The sequence below is a fragment of the Calidris pugnax genome, unplaced genomic scaffold (genome assembly GCF_001431845.1).
Source record: "Calidris pugnax isolate Ruff unplaced genomic scaffold, ASM143184v1 scaffold30, whole genome shotgun sequence".
Classification (NCBI taxonomy): Eukaryota; Metazoa; Chordata; class Aves; order Charadriiformes; family Scolopacidae; genus Calidris; species Calidris pugnax.
The window spans coordinates 606,152-621,069 of record NW_015090776.1 but is presented as its reverse complement, the minus strand read 5'-3'; the positions used below and the strand labels follow the sequence as shown (position 1 = coordinate 621,069).

At 46.0% G+C, this 14,918-nt stretch overlaps 1 protein-coding gene across 1 annotated transcript in view; it reads right to left on the bottom strand.

Moving 5' to 3' along the window:
• The window catches only part of LAMC1 (laminin subunit gamma 1), a 30,842-nt gene extending 20,549 nt beyond the window's left edge, over positions 1–10,293 (bottom strand). Inside the window, exons 1-8 of the mRNA XM_014946804.1 lie at positions 10,215–10,293; positions 8,820–9,124; positions 6,788–6,918; positions 4,679–4,845; positions 3,130–3,318; positions 2,324–2,441; positions 2,124–2,222; positions 1,883–2,019 (exon numbers count right to left, since the gene is read on the bottom strand). Coding sequence (XP_014802290.1) covers positions 1,883–2,019; positions 2,124–2,222; positions 2,324–2,441; positions 3,130–3,318; positions 4,679–4,845; positions 6,788–6,918; positions 8,820–9,124; positions 10,215–10,293 — 1,225 coding nt within the window. The remainder of the gene's footprint in view (positions 1–1,882; positions 2,020–2,123; positions 2,223–2,323; positions 2,442–3,129; positions 3,319–4,678; positions 4,846–6,787; positions 6,919–8,819; positions 9,125–10,214) is intronic.
• Positions 10,294–14,918: the final 4,625 nt, after the last annotated feature.

Here is a 14,918-nt window from a genome sequence, read left to right as displayed (position 1 = left end):
AAATAAGGGAAAAGGAAAAGGGGAAGCACAGCTTCAAGCCGATGAGTTACAGCTTACCTAACGACTGCCTCTAGTTCACAGGGATATTTTTCCCCTAGCTTATTCAGCTTTAAGTATTCCTACCAATCAATGTTTTTATACCTAGATATAATTTTAATTTCAAATTGCATTCTCGTCTTTATTCCCATTTCATCCTCAACGTTACCTTTGCACGCCTCTAATTCCACGCCTGTTTTACCCTGCAATGCATTATTTCCAAGATTTTATTCCCTGAATCCCTCATGACTCACCGACGGGGTTGCAGCTGCAGGGCAGGCATCCCTCCTCGCTCCCCAGGCGGTAGAAGCTGTCCCTGCACCTTTCGCAGTGGGGACCGTCGGTGTTGTCCGAGCAGCCCGTGCAGTGGCCCCCGTGGCCCGTGGAGCGGTACAGCTCGGGGTCAAAGTAGCACTCCTGGGACCTCCCGTTGCAGTCACAAGCTGTGAGGACAAGGGTACCACTGGTGATCAGCACGTGCAGCCATCTGACCCCGAGAGTCACAAAACCCACAAAGCAAAGCTCGATATTAAGCTGGAGTAGGAGCCTTTAACCATCCTGAGCCCCACGCACAGACCGCCCCCCCCACCACAAGGCATTTGTGCATGGATGAGAAGAAAAAGAAGGAAGCATGTTTTTGTGGTGGGTTGAAGGTGGGGAGGAGGACGCAAGGCTGTAATGATGAAACAGGCTCCTCAGGACCATTCTCATCTACATCCAGAAGAAAACCAGCCTTTTTTACACTATTTCTATGTCAGAAGCTGAAATTTCATAGAATCATAGAATCATTGAGGTTGGAAGAGACCCTTGGGATCATCGAGTCCAACCATCTCCCCTACTCTACAAAGTCCTCCCCTACACCATATCCCTCAGTACCGCATCTAAACGTCCCTTAAACACATCCAGGGATGGTGACTCAACCACCTCCCTGGGCAGCCTATTCCAATGCCCTATCACTCTGTCTGTGAAAAATTCCTTCCTACCCTCCTACCCTTCACCCTCCCACTCAGCAACACCGATTTTGGTCACGCAAACAAGCATGAAACAATAATGGCAAGGTCTGCCTCCCTGCTGTAAGGAGAGTTTCTCCTCTGGATGCAGACAGATTACAAATCCCCTCTGTCTAGGGAGCAGGAGTCCTGGGTTTCACCGGCCTGTCAAGGGAAGCCACAGGTCTTGACCAGACAGCTGGGACCGATCAACGCACAAAGAGGTCAGACAGGAAGAAAGCTTTTCTGTCTAAAAAGCTTCCCCATAAAGTAAACTACCAGGAGCTGTGGGCTGCGACACAAAATCAAGTAAAATAAATTGGCACTTGGTCACAAAGACCCGCATTTGCGGTCCGGAAATGTTGCGTCAGCCTCAAAATTGGATGAAATAGTCAACAATTAACTGTAAAATCCAATAACTCCCAAAAAAGAGGAAGTCAGCCAATGCTAAATGAGGAGCTTTTTAAAGGGCAATTATACTCCAGCATACTAAATACAGATTTTCTTTCTATGGGTCCCATGAAGTACAAGCCTGTACATTCTTGCAACATTCCCTTGCCAGCACCTCTCTCAAGCTACAGAAATTTTACATTTACAATTCCTGCTTGCACCTCCATGGCATACGTTAGCACTGGGTGCTCGAGGCCAGAACTGTCAATTCATTCCTCCCTAGCTGAAAACTGGAAAGCTCCCAGTAACTTCAGCAGTAACTCATCACTTCCAAAGGAGGGATCCTGGACCTGCCCGCCCAAGATTTGTGACCTTGCACAAGGAAGAAGCAGCAGGGTTTCTTTTTTAATTGCTTCTGACTTGAATCTACAGCCCAACCCGAGAAACAATGGAAGGCTCCATTTTACCAAACTGGAAGTCGGAGGTGATACTGTAGATACTGTAGCCCAAGGCGCTGGTGCAGACTGAAGAGTGTCCAAAACAGAAGCAGGGGGTACAGCCCCTTGTATTGGAGGAATCCAGATGGAAAAATCCAGGTTTGCATCTGAAGATGCAAAGGAAAGAGAATCAATTTCCCTGACGCATACCTCAGGCCATCGCTGGAATGTTTCTCATTCTTGAAACAAAGCCACAGGGAGAGAAACTCACCTCTCGCAGTGGAAGCCTTCGACGTTGTCCTTGCACATACACCGTCCTGTCTCCACATTGCATTCCCCTGTGCTGCCAGCCAGATTGCAAGAACAGGGCCTGAAAGAGCCAGGAGAGAGGACAAACTCATTAAAAGCCACCCAGCGAAAGCTTTAAAAATGCACCTAGTTTTCCTTTGAGAGAGCAGCAGTCCTCCTTACCTGCACCCAGCTTCAGACAGGGAGTGGAAACCTGGCTGGCAGCGGTCACACTTCTCGCCCATCACGCCAGGTTTGCAGCTGCACTGGCCGTAGCTGTCACACTGGGTGCTGAGGGAGCCTGGGGGAAGAGCAGGGACAGCCATCTCAGCAGAACCACCCCCACAGCTCTATTTTTTTCAACTTTACCAAACAGGCAAGAAATAAGGGAAAAGGAAAATGGGAAGCACAGCTTCAAGCCGATGAGTTACAGCTTACCTAACGACTGCCTCTAGTTCACAGGGATATTTTTCCCCTAGCTTATTCAGCTTTAAGTATTCCTACCAATCAACGTTTTTATACCTAGATATCATTTTAATTTCAAATTGCATTCTCGTCTTTATTTCCATTTCATCCTCAATGTTACCTTCGCATGCCTCTAATTCCATGCCTGTGGAATGCACCATTTCCAAGACTTTATTCCCTGAATCCCTCACGTTCTCCCTAATCACCATCTTTCCTTTGCCAGGGGATATCCTGACCTCTCCCTGTCATGCTCAGACTTCCTCCCTTGATTCCCAAGGTGGATTTAAAGACTAAACCACCTTTAGTCAAAGCAAGGCTGCATATGCCACTATTAACCTTAACAAACTCTTCAGCAAAACTCTCATTTTTGGAAGGACGTCTTCCTCAGTACTGCTCTGTTAAGCAAATATGCACAAAAAGCTGCTGTTTCTTTAATCCACAGCAGACAAAATGCTTTCTCCCAAGCACCAGTGTATTTCGCGTAACTAGCTTTTGTGCATGAAATGTTTGCTGCCACGACTCACCGACGGGGTTGCAGCTGCAGGGCAGGCATCCCTCCTCGCTCCCCAGGCGGTAGAAGCTGTCCCTGCACCTTTCGCAGTGGGGACCGTCGGTGTTGTCCGAGCAGCCCGTGCAGTGGCCCCCGTGGCCCGTGGAGCGGTACAGCTCGGGGTCAAAGTAGCACTCCTGGGACCTCCCGTTGCAGTCACAAGCTGTGAGGACAAGGGTACCACTGGTGATCAGCACGTGCAGCCATCTGACCCCGAGAGTCACAAAACCCACAAAGCAAAGCTCGATATTAAGCTGGAGTAGGAGCCTTTAACCATCCTGAGCCCCACGCACAGACCGCCCCCCCCACCACAAGGCATATGTGCATGGATGAGAAGAAAAAGAAGGAAGCATGTTTTTGTGGTGGGTTGAATGTGGGGAGGAGGACGCAAGGCTGTAATGATGAAACAGGCTCCTCAGGACCATTCTCATCTACATCCAGAAGAAAACCAGCCTTTTTTACACTATTTCTATGTCAGAAGCTGAAATTTCATAGAATCATAGAATCATTGAGGTTGGAAGAGACCCTTGGGATCATCGAGTCCAACCATCTCCCCTACTCTACAAAGTCCTCCCCTACACCATATCCCTCAGTACCGCATCTAAACGTCCCTTAAACACATCCAGGGATGGTGACTCAACCACCTCCCTGGGCAGCCTATTCCAATGCCCTATCACTCTTTCTGTGAAAAATTCCTTCCTACCCTCCTACCCTTCACCCTCCCACTCAGCAACACCGATTTTGGTCACGCAAACAAGCATGAAACAATAATGGCAAGGTCTGCCTCCCTGCTGTAAGGAGAGTTTCTCCTCTGGATGCAGACAGATTACAAATCCCCTCTGTCTAGGGAGCAGGAGTCCTGGGTTTCACCGGCCTGTCAAGGGAAGCCACAGGTCTTGACCAGACAGCTGGGACCGATCAACGCACAAAGAGGTCAGACAGGAAGAAAGCTTTTCTGTCTAAAAAGCTTCCCCATAAAGTAAACTACCAGGAGCTGTGGGCTGCGACACAAAATCAAGTAAAATAAATTGGCACTTGGTCACAAAGACCCGCATTTGCGGTCCGGAAATGTTGCGTCAGCCTCAAAATTGGATGAAATAGTCAACAATTAACTGTAAAATCCAATAACTCCCAAAAAAGAGGAAGTCAGCCAATGCTAAATGAGGAGCTTTTTAAAGGGCAATTATACTCCAGCATACTAAATACAGATTTTCTTTCTATGGGTCCCATGAAGTACAAGCCTGTACATTCTTGCAGCACACCTCTTTCCTAAAGGTCACTCCCAACCTTTTCCAGAAAGTAGATGCCCCTTTCCAGGGATCTACCAAAAAGCTCCTACAGGATAGGAACAGAACGACCAGCAGTCCCACAAACTGTCTCCTGAAAAACACCAGAACTAGTGCTTAGCACTAGTTAGCTGCAACTGAGACAACTTAAAACCATGCTGGGCCAGCTTCTGGATGTCAACAGAGGCAGGGGACCCAACCCATGAGAGGTTTTCCATCAAGCCTGGCTGCACGTACGCAAGCACTCATTGGCACTCTCTGCTGTTGCTCTTCTCCATGGACGGTCATTGAAGAAAGGAAGACACTTCTCACAGTCGACCCCGAAGGTGTTGTGTTTGCAGTTGCAGACCAGCTTCCCAAGCTCATTCTTCACACACTCGCTTGCGTGCCCGTTACATTTGCATCTGTTTATAAAAACATTCTGCGCTTGCGTGCCCGTTACATTTGCATCTGTTGTTAATGAGAGACAAGGAACAAGTATTTAAACTCCACGGATCCAGGTCACTCACAGAGCAATCCCAAAAACAGAGCCCAGATCTGAAAATCTGAGATGAGACAGATTCAAAGGTCACAACAAAATTGAGAACACAACTGCTGTTGTTCAGCCTGGAGAAGAGGAGCCTCCAGGGAGACCTTATTGAGGTCTTTCAATACCTAAAGGGCATTTACAAGAAAGATGGAGAGAGACTTTTTACCAAGGCCTGTAAGTGACAGGACAAGGGGCAATGATTTTAAACTGAAAGAGGGTAGGTTTAGATTGGACAGAATGACAGAATGATATGGGGTTGGAAGGGACCTCTGGAGATCATCTAGTCCAACCCTCCTGCCAAAGCAGGTCCACCTCGAGTAGGTTGCACAGGAACTTGTCCAGGAAAGTTTTGAATGTCTCCAGAGAAGGAGAATACACCACCTCCCTGGGCAGCCTATTCCAGGGCTCTGCCACCCTCACAGCAAAGAATTTCCTCCTCAGGTTTAGATGGAACTTCTTATGTTCAAGTTTATGCCCATCACCTATTGTCCTGTCACTGGGCACCACTGAAAAAAGACTGGTCCCATCCTCTTGACACCCACCCTTTAAGTATTTATAGGCTTTGATCAGATCCACCCCTCAGCCTTCTCTTCTCTAGACTAAGATGACCCAAGTCTCTTGACCTTTCCTCATAAGAGAGATGTTCTAATCCCCTAATCATCTTTGTAGCCCTTTGCTGTACCCTCTCCAGCAGTTCCCTGTCCTTCTTGAGGACAGAAAGGAATGTTTTAGGGGAGTGGTGAGACACTAGAACAGGTTGCCCGGAGAAGTTGTGGATGTCCCATCATTGGAAGTGTAGAAGGTCAGGCTGGACGGGGCTTTGAGCAACCTGGTCTAGTGGGAGATGTCCCTGCCCACAGCAGGGGGCTGGATGATCTCTGCAGGTACCTGCCAACCCAACCCATTCTATGAAACAAACAGGTGTAGCATGCTTGAGGTAGGCATTTAGAAACACAAGGTTAACCGACTCCTTCGGAGTCTGTTACTAAAACAGAATAAGCTGAGTAGGAGAAGCAAAGATTTTATTGGCTTTATTTTAGTGTGTTTTCCATAGCTTCTCTCTTATAAGAGTCCAGGAAAAGGTATGCCCACTGGCCACATGCTACTGCTGTATCAGTAAGAAATTCAATAGCAGAAGAAACTAATGCAGAAGCACAGGGACAACAACTGGGTGCAGCCGATGCAAATCCCCACGTTGTCAAATCCCAGCCTAATGACTGCTCTCTGCAAACAGTCCAAAACACTACACTGTCTCAGCTCTGTTTATGAAAACATTCTATCAGCAACAACTTAAGATTTAAGCATTCTGCAATATGCTTTGGCAAAAGGAGTGGACAACTAGGGTATTGTACAATGCTTCAGATCTTCACAGGAGACACCTCCCAAAATATATGAGACCCAGAAATGTTGAGATTTTCTATTTACTGTAACTCTAGGCTACAGATATAGTCAGAGAACAATTAATAACATGTTAAAAACACACACAGTCAGGGTAGAAAAAATCTGGCTTTTTTTTTTCCTATAGTTTTACATTATTGTCACTCTTTTCACCCTCCAAAATCACTTAACATTTGGTCTAATCAAGGCCGGGGGTGGGGGAGAAATCAATCTCTGTCTGCTCTGAAATTATAGCCACAAGAGATTATACACAGTATTTGCAAGCTTCATAAAATTCATTCCACTGCATTTTTGGTTTAGGACAGTCAATAAAGACCTGAGCCTAATGGTACCATGTGAGCATAATCAAAATCTTTAAAGCACTCTAGTAATCCTGACCAAAAGCTTTGAATAAGTACAGAGGTTTATTGTCTACTCACCTACCACCCACAGCAAAATCAGAGATCGCATAGTAATAAGACTTGAGAACTTTTGGATCATTGAAAACTTCATCTCCAAATGTGTTCAGACGATTGAGGGTCACTCTAATATCTGTAGCCGTCACCCATTCCTAGAGCAGACAGAAATCTCATCAGATTAAACATCAAACATCTCCCTTGAGAGCACACCGGTGCTGCGTCATTAGCAGTTGCATTTAGAAAGTCATTCATCAATCAGCAAGTTCCTTCCTCGTCATCTTTCCCTCTGCACCTCAGAAGCTCACAAATCCCTGCCCGAGAAGCTTTACACCACATCCTCTTGGTTCAAATGTGTTTTCTGGACCCAGCTCCTCTCTGACTACCCTTTCCTATGCCTCGTCACTGCTCGACTGCTCTCAGCTGGGAAGTAGTGGGGAACCTCTCCTGCAAAAATCACAGTACAATTATGTGAGCTTGCTAATTATACATATCTACCTGATTGCAGTTTTCCTACACAGCACCTATGGGAAAAGCTTTAGAGCACACTTGTTTGCAGACATATCCCACCAGACGAGAAGTCACAGACAAACAGATGAATGAGGCTGGGGGAGGCTGAGGAAGAAAAGCAGACAGGCAGATCTGACTTACAACACAAGAGCTTTTATATAGCATCTTCAACATGCTAACCTGCCCTCCTCCAGCAACAGACAGCAAACACAATCTGTCCCCAAATTCCACATCACCTTCGGCCAGTGACTGTCATTAGTACCTCCCTGGATTTATTACAGCTTTTGCAATGCCATTTTCCTTCTGACACCATAAAACCAGCAAAAACATCCTTGTCTGTACAAACACACTTGCTGCTCAGCCAGGACAATAAGATTTGCTGAATTACAAATACTGGCGTAAACAAACACAAGGAAACGCTGAGCACAAAATACATGTTTACTTCAGTTGTGAAAAGCAACACCAAAGGTTTGTACCTATTTCAGGAAATTGGCGATGAGGTCTCTATTCCTTACACAGAGAAGTTAATCAGAAAATTATACACATATCACTAACTTGAAATCTCTCTGTTAAACCTTAATCATTAGACCCTGTTATCTACAAGGGCTAGCTACACCAAGAAGGTGGCCAAACTGGTTCTTTGCCATTTCAGAAGTTCTTCCCCCTTTCCCATTAATCTTTATTTTCACTTACAGAAGCAAGCCCCACCAGATTTTGCTTTCCTGCACACTGGCTGGGGATCATGTCTGTTTGCTCCTGCTACTCCAATATGAAAGGCAAAAAGTGGCCATCATAGCTCCAAAAGGAAGGAGAGGAACCCCGGTGGAGCAAACCCCACAGCTTTAGCTCCTTGTTGCAATATAAGCTGGAGAAGTCATAAAGCAGCATACAAAAAGTGGCAAGTAAACCAGATAAACTGGTGCTCCCAGTATGCTCCTGACTACTGCCCAACCACTGCTGTGAATGGTAACAACAAAAAAAACCATCCAACCTAACCTTGTTCCCAAGCCTCTTGTAAGAGAAACCAACTACTGTGGATAAAATCAAGCTCCCCCACCCCAACAGACACATAAAAGAACAGGTTAGGCTTTCCAATAACCCTCTGTTTGTTTAGAACAGATCTCACATTTCTTAAATTTTTGTGCTCCAAATACAAACGCAAGTGCCTCAAATGTTCATTTGAATTAGGCTTTACCTTCCTCTGCCCTTATATCCAAAACAACAGCAAAATACCCACCACTGCTTTCTAAGCAGGCAGAGATTTGCATCTGTCCTCTAAAGGCTCCCATGGTGCCTAACAACAAATCATCTTCCATGTCACAGATTTTGCTTTTTGTACCAGAAACTTACTAACAGTAGAGCCAAGAGTTCAGCTCTTCATTCAAAACCATTTCTTTGGATTGACCGTCGCAACTGACTTGTGCAAGGGCTGTCGTGCAGCCCGCGGCCAGCACCGAGCCATCATCCATAACTAGACTCAACTCAAGAGTTGAGTCTTCAACCTTGATTGACTTAGTCCTGAGTGACTTAAGTCCTGCTCACGTACCTGTAGCACAGGGCTGTTGTCAAAGTTGTAGGCACTGGGACGTCCCTCCAGTGTTGAGAACGCCACGTTGCCCCCAGTGAGAGGGGAGATGTCACTGAACTCATCCGTGCAGAGGGCCTGCTGCTCATCCTCCCCAGTCCGGATAAAGCCCCGATTGACTTTGTGATAGGTGCTCTCACAGGAGCCACTGTAATACTGGTAGGGCACCCACGGGCCATCTTCCCTGGTGCGTTTGTAGATCGCAAAGCTCTCCGGCCGACTGGTGTGAAACTTCAGCCGCACGTACGTAATGTCAAAGGCCTTTCCTGTGGATGAGAGAAGACAGACATGAGAAAGACTCAAACAAACCAGAAAGAATGGCAGGAGCTGTGCTGCAGGCAAGAGATGCACTGCAGTTCTCCTTTCAGAAGAAACACCTCTTCTAGTACCATCCAGTAGGACAAGCAGTGTCCAGTTGCACCAGAAGTATCTCCACCAGTCCTATGTACTGCATCTCCTGGCAAAGACACGGGGAAGGAACTGAAGGCCTCAACTGAAAGTTGAGGACAGACCAAGTGCCTATGTACTGCATCTCCTGGCAAAGACACAGTGAAGGAACTGAAGGCAGAAGCTGAGGACAGATCAATACACAGACCTACAGACTCCTGTGCAACCAAACACACATCTTACAAGCTGCAATTTTCTTCTGTAGACACCACCAACGATGTCCTTACCCCAGCAGATGATTTATTACATAGCAGCAGTGTATCTGAGGCCCAGTCCAAGTTAACCATGCCATTTGATAATATTTCTTCCAACTGAACTCTCCCATAGGTGTATTCTTCCAAATACATGTATGGGAGAAACAGTGTTAACCAAAGCAGTAAGAGTCACACTGTAGAGCCTGTTTTGTACCTCTGCTTCCTCCCCAAATAGACAATATCCCAAACTCTTTCTACTACTAATAAAGCCTTTCCTCCAGCAGTGAGCTGAGTCCATCCCTAGACAATATCCCAAACTCTTTCTACTACTACTAATAAAGCCTGAGTGAGCTACTGAGTACATCCACTTCTACTCATTTCCTGGGAAAGACAAAACAAGGTTTACATTTCCCAGACAAGACTGAAGTCTCCAAGACACTTTTCAGATCAAAGCACAATGATTTACAAGCAAGCAATGTTCTCCCTTTCCTAGGAAGGTACATGTAAACCCACCTCCCTGCCCTCTCTATTCATCTCCTAACAGGTATGTGGCAATCAGCAGATCAGTTGCTCTCGTGGATTCTTTTCCAGTGACTTGAGCCTCTACACCCATGCACACAAACCAACCACCCGGGGGGGTGCAACACCCCCAAGAAAACCCCTTAGGGGAAAAGGGCCACAGCAAGCTTCAGCCACCTTCCTCCACCATCCCCACCGGCCAAGGGGCACGTTCCCAGGAGGAGGCGTACAGCTGCGTGCTGGCTGTTCCTGCTCCACCTAGTTGAGCAGACCATGTACGATCAGGACACCCTGGCAAGTACCCTGGTGCACGTAGGGAACTTGCTAAAACAACGTGAGGTTTGTCTGGAACAAAACCTCAGGCGTTTAGTCCCTTGCCACGATCTTTTACGCTCCCCACCACCTCCAAGAAAAACACTGCTCTAAGCAGAGGTTGCAGCCGTCACTAGTCCCTTCATTGACCAAAAAAAAAAAACCACCTAAATTACTAGAAGAATTTCAACTGATTGAGAAACAGGTTTTCTCCGCCTGTAGAAGTCACGCGGATTTAACCTCAACTTGTAAAATGAATTAACTCCGCCGCGTTAAATTTTAACGCGAGGCTCTGCACCTGCTGAAGAGGGGCTCACTTCATAAGTTAAAGCAGAACAGACAGCACCAGGCAACAAGAACAGTGTGCCTCTCAAAGCACACACGCAAAAACTGATTGCAAGGGATCAGGCTCAAGTCACAAATCATGGTTCTCACTTGTGGGTCACCTTCCAGTTAGACCAGGACCAGCCTAGTTAAAGCAGAACAGACAGCACCAGGCAACACAAAGCACACACACAAAAACTGATTGCAAGGGATCAGGCTCATGGAATGGTCTAAGTTGGAAGGGACCTTTCAGATCATCGAGTCCAACCATTAATCTAACCATCACTAAACCGTGTCCCTAAGTGTCATGTCTATCCATCTTATAAGTAACTCCAGGGATGGTGATTCCATCACTCCCTGGGCAGCCTCTTCCAGCGTTTGATAACCCTTTCGATGAAGAAATTTTTCCTAATATCCCACCCAAACCTCCCCGGCGTGACTCGAGGCCATTTCCTCTTGTCCTGTGGCTCAAGTCACAAATCATGGTTCTTGCTCGTGGGTCGCCTGCAGGTTAGACAAGGACCAGCCTGCATTTGGCACATCATGGCCAGAGCCTGGCCAGTGTGAGGGAGGAACCTTTGTCCTTTCTGGCTGCTGGAAACACCAAAGCAGCAGGAGAAGCATGGCAAAGGCTCCAGAAATCAACACAGAGCAAACAGCCTCAAGTTGCACTTGGGAGGTTTAGACTGGATATTAGGAATTTATATTTTTTTTTTTACACTGAAAGGGTTATTAAGCATTGGAAGAGGCTGCCCAGGGCACCATCCCTAAAGGTATTTAAAAGTTGGGTAGACGTAGTGCTTAGAGATATGGTTTATTGACGGTTTTTGTCACTGTTGATGGTTGGACTAGATGATCTGAAAGGTCCCTTCCAACCTAGACAACTCTACGATTCTATACCAGAAAAAAAAAAAAAAAACCAAAGTAAAAATCAAGGCATATAGTACCTGAAAAACTTGTACCTGCATGTACTAAGGATAAAAAAAGACCAACCTTGTGTTTAAAGCCAAAGCCAATACTCCAGCCTACCAAAAAGGTACTATCTGTGCACAACAGCTGAGGCAAACCCCTCAATATTCCCCACAAAATACCCTCTACTGTTATTTCATGTGTGAGATTACACATGACCTAAGCACAAGACTGGAAGCCAGGCATTCACAATCTGCTGCTCTTACTCAATATTACTAGCTCACTTTTGGTTTGGGGTCAAGTTATTTAACGAGATCTTCTTACACACAGAAGACAAGCGAGAAGCAATCACGCTATTGATGCCAAACTGCTTCCACAAGGGCTAGAAACTCCAAGGGATCAACACTTAACACTGTAACACAGCTTAGGTTTACCCTCTCCTCCCTGCCAAACACAAGGGGGGATTAATCCTGTTTATTTGTAAGTATTTTTCACATGAATCTCAATGCAAGACAAGCAGCAGTCATCAGTCCCCCCAGGTTTCCCATTTCTCCTGCTACACGGTCTCTCAAAGCGTGCTTCAGAGGTGAAGAGCACGCACACACAGAAACCCAAGGTGAGCACACCAGACACAAGCCAACAGACACACACAAATACCTTTTTCAGACTCATGCTAAACAAATCCAAGAAACACTCCCCATCTTCTCCAGATAAAGGCAAAAGCCCCAGAAGCAGATATCTCCTCATTCTTCTGCTGGAAGACCCTAGTATATGCGTTGACCTGCAACTTGCCAGCCTAAGAACTTCACCAACACCTTGGATGGACAGCAACTAAATCCAGACCTACTAGCATGATTTAACTCTAACAAAACCTTCATTATCAGCTTCATGAGAAAGTTTTCTTTGAGCTCAAGCACTGAATAAAACAAAATATGAGGCTGGAAGTCGCTGCCCTGGTGACATTTCTTTGGGCAATTTTCATCACCAGTGAAAACAGCGAAGACATCAGGTAAGAGCAGCCCATTCCATAAGTCAAGAGTGGAAAAAACAAAGAGTCAGAGCCAACAGCATGAAGATCATTCAATTAAATTCATATCAAATGAACTGTCAAGACTACCCTGCTACTTTGACTTGGAGTGCTTAGTTTTCTTCTACTAGTACTGCATTCCTCTTGCGTGAAGCCAAAACCCTGCGTTCAGGCTTCATCAAGATGATTTTGGGGAGGAAATGCTTTGAAAGAATCCTGGGAATGAAGAGGGGGCCGGGTATGTGTTCTCACTCCACAAACACACAACTTTCTGCTCTAGCAGAAAGGCCAGGTCACAGCCTGCACGTCCCAACAAAGAAGTTGGGGTTGGTTTGTTTTTTTTTCCTTCCCTCTCCACTGCAACTGGATTACGGTTCCTGTTTCCTGACAAGGTCTCCTACAGCTCCTTTCAAAAACTCCAGCTCAGCAAACAGCACAACACACGCAAACTGCACTCTGGGGCAGAGCAGAGAAGTCCCTTGTGCTAAATGGAAAGGAGCCTCCTCTTTTTTCATCTTCAGTTTTATACCGTGGGCCAAAGAAAAAGCATTCAAAACCCTTCTGACCGAGCAACCCAGGTGAAAAAGACATTTATTTCAGCTGGCAGCGTAACTACTTGAGAAATCCTGTTAATGGCATTAAAGAGGAATGCAGTTAATGCACACAGAGCGGCTGTGCGCTAGTGCCGTATCGGCTTGCCGTGGGTAAATACTGCTGGCACAATAGTTCACCCAGGACCAGCTGACAGAGTGTTGAAATGCATTTCCCCCCCTCCCCGTTCATACTGAAGGTAAAAAGCTGTGCTTAGCAGCCTGGCAGCCAGCACAACTCTTCAAGGCTGTAGAGCCTTTTTTTTCTAGCAAAGATAAGCTGCCTAGGTTGCTTTCAAGTCTTTCGGGGCTAAATAAACATACACTGCTATTACGCTGAGAAATGGCGACAGCAAGAACCACGACAGCAATAACCAGGTGAAAGGCAGTTTTAAACATTTCACTTGGAAGACAAAAAAATCGTTGTTCTACTGTTCCCAGAAGCGGGTAATTATTTTGAACTCTGTTCAGCTTAGAAGTGTCTGATACTGTCAAGTATTGGATAATACTTCCCTCTGTGTACTGAGAATTGGCAGGAAAGACTATTTTGCAGGAAAGACTCCAAATATTTGTTACGAAAGTTCATTAGGAGGAAGAAGTAATTAGCGACCACGAGCTCAGCACTTCAGGAGTGCAACCTCACATGTCTTTAAAGCATCCAGAGCTCAATCATGACCCACATACACCCCCATTTTAAAACTGCATCTTTTCCGAGACGTGAAGCTGTTCACTAGCAAGTGACAAGGTAACAAAATAACCAAGGTGATGTAGAAAACCATTTAATATCATTCTCTGAAGAAAGTAAGCAGGCGTTTAAGCCTTCAAGATGATACTGCAATTCCAGATTAAACCAAGCAAGGAAGTCTGGGTGCCTGCAGAGGTGGGAGCAGTGGCATTGGAAATGTTCAGGGTTGTTCAGCCCAGGGGATGCTTCCCCCAAGAACCTGCTCACATTGACGGGCTGACCGCAGCTGCCAGATGTCATCAGCAATTAAAGCCCTTCCTCAGCAGGGCTACTGCCCAACTCTGTATCCCAAAGGTCCACCAGGAAATGCACCATGCTGAAAACCACAGACTGGAAAAATGTAATCAAATGCTATTTAGATCTTTAGAAACTCCTCCCTTTTCCCCCCCAAGTTAGGAATTTGTTCCGACACACAAAAGGCCTCCTTGTATTCGGACCCCTCCGAATGGATGGATAATTTACATCAGGAAAACGTCCCGCCAGCTGGCACGACAACTACAAGCGCTGAATTGTGAGCAGATGCCTGGGTGAGATAAGCCCAGACGACACACTTGCCTCCTTCATTATCGGTTCGCTCACATCCCCTGCGTGGGGAAAGAAACCACACTACCTCTTCTGCACTTTCTGCAATCCCTCAGTGCACCGTCCCAGCAGTGAGCTTTAAAATACTGCTGATGATTTTTGCTGCCCAGGAGAAAAAAATAAATAAATAAATCCACCCAAGAAGACTGTATTGGGCAAAGAACCAAGCCTATGCAGACTTGTTTTCAGCAAAATTCACTGGGCAGTAATGAAATGGTTAAACTTTCTCTGTTTCTCTTGGTTGGCTCCTGTTCAAGGCAGCTTTTTTCACACAGGTACCTGCTGACAACCTATTTCTAAGTAAAGGTTAAAAGAATTGAAAACAAATACCAGCATACTTCTTACATTTTGATTGGATTTGATTTCCATTTTGCAGTGACAGCACAGAGAGCAAGCAACTACCATCGGCAT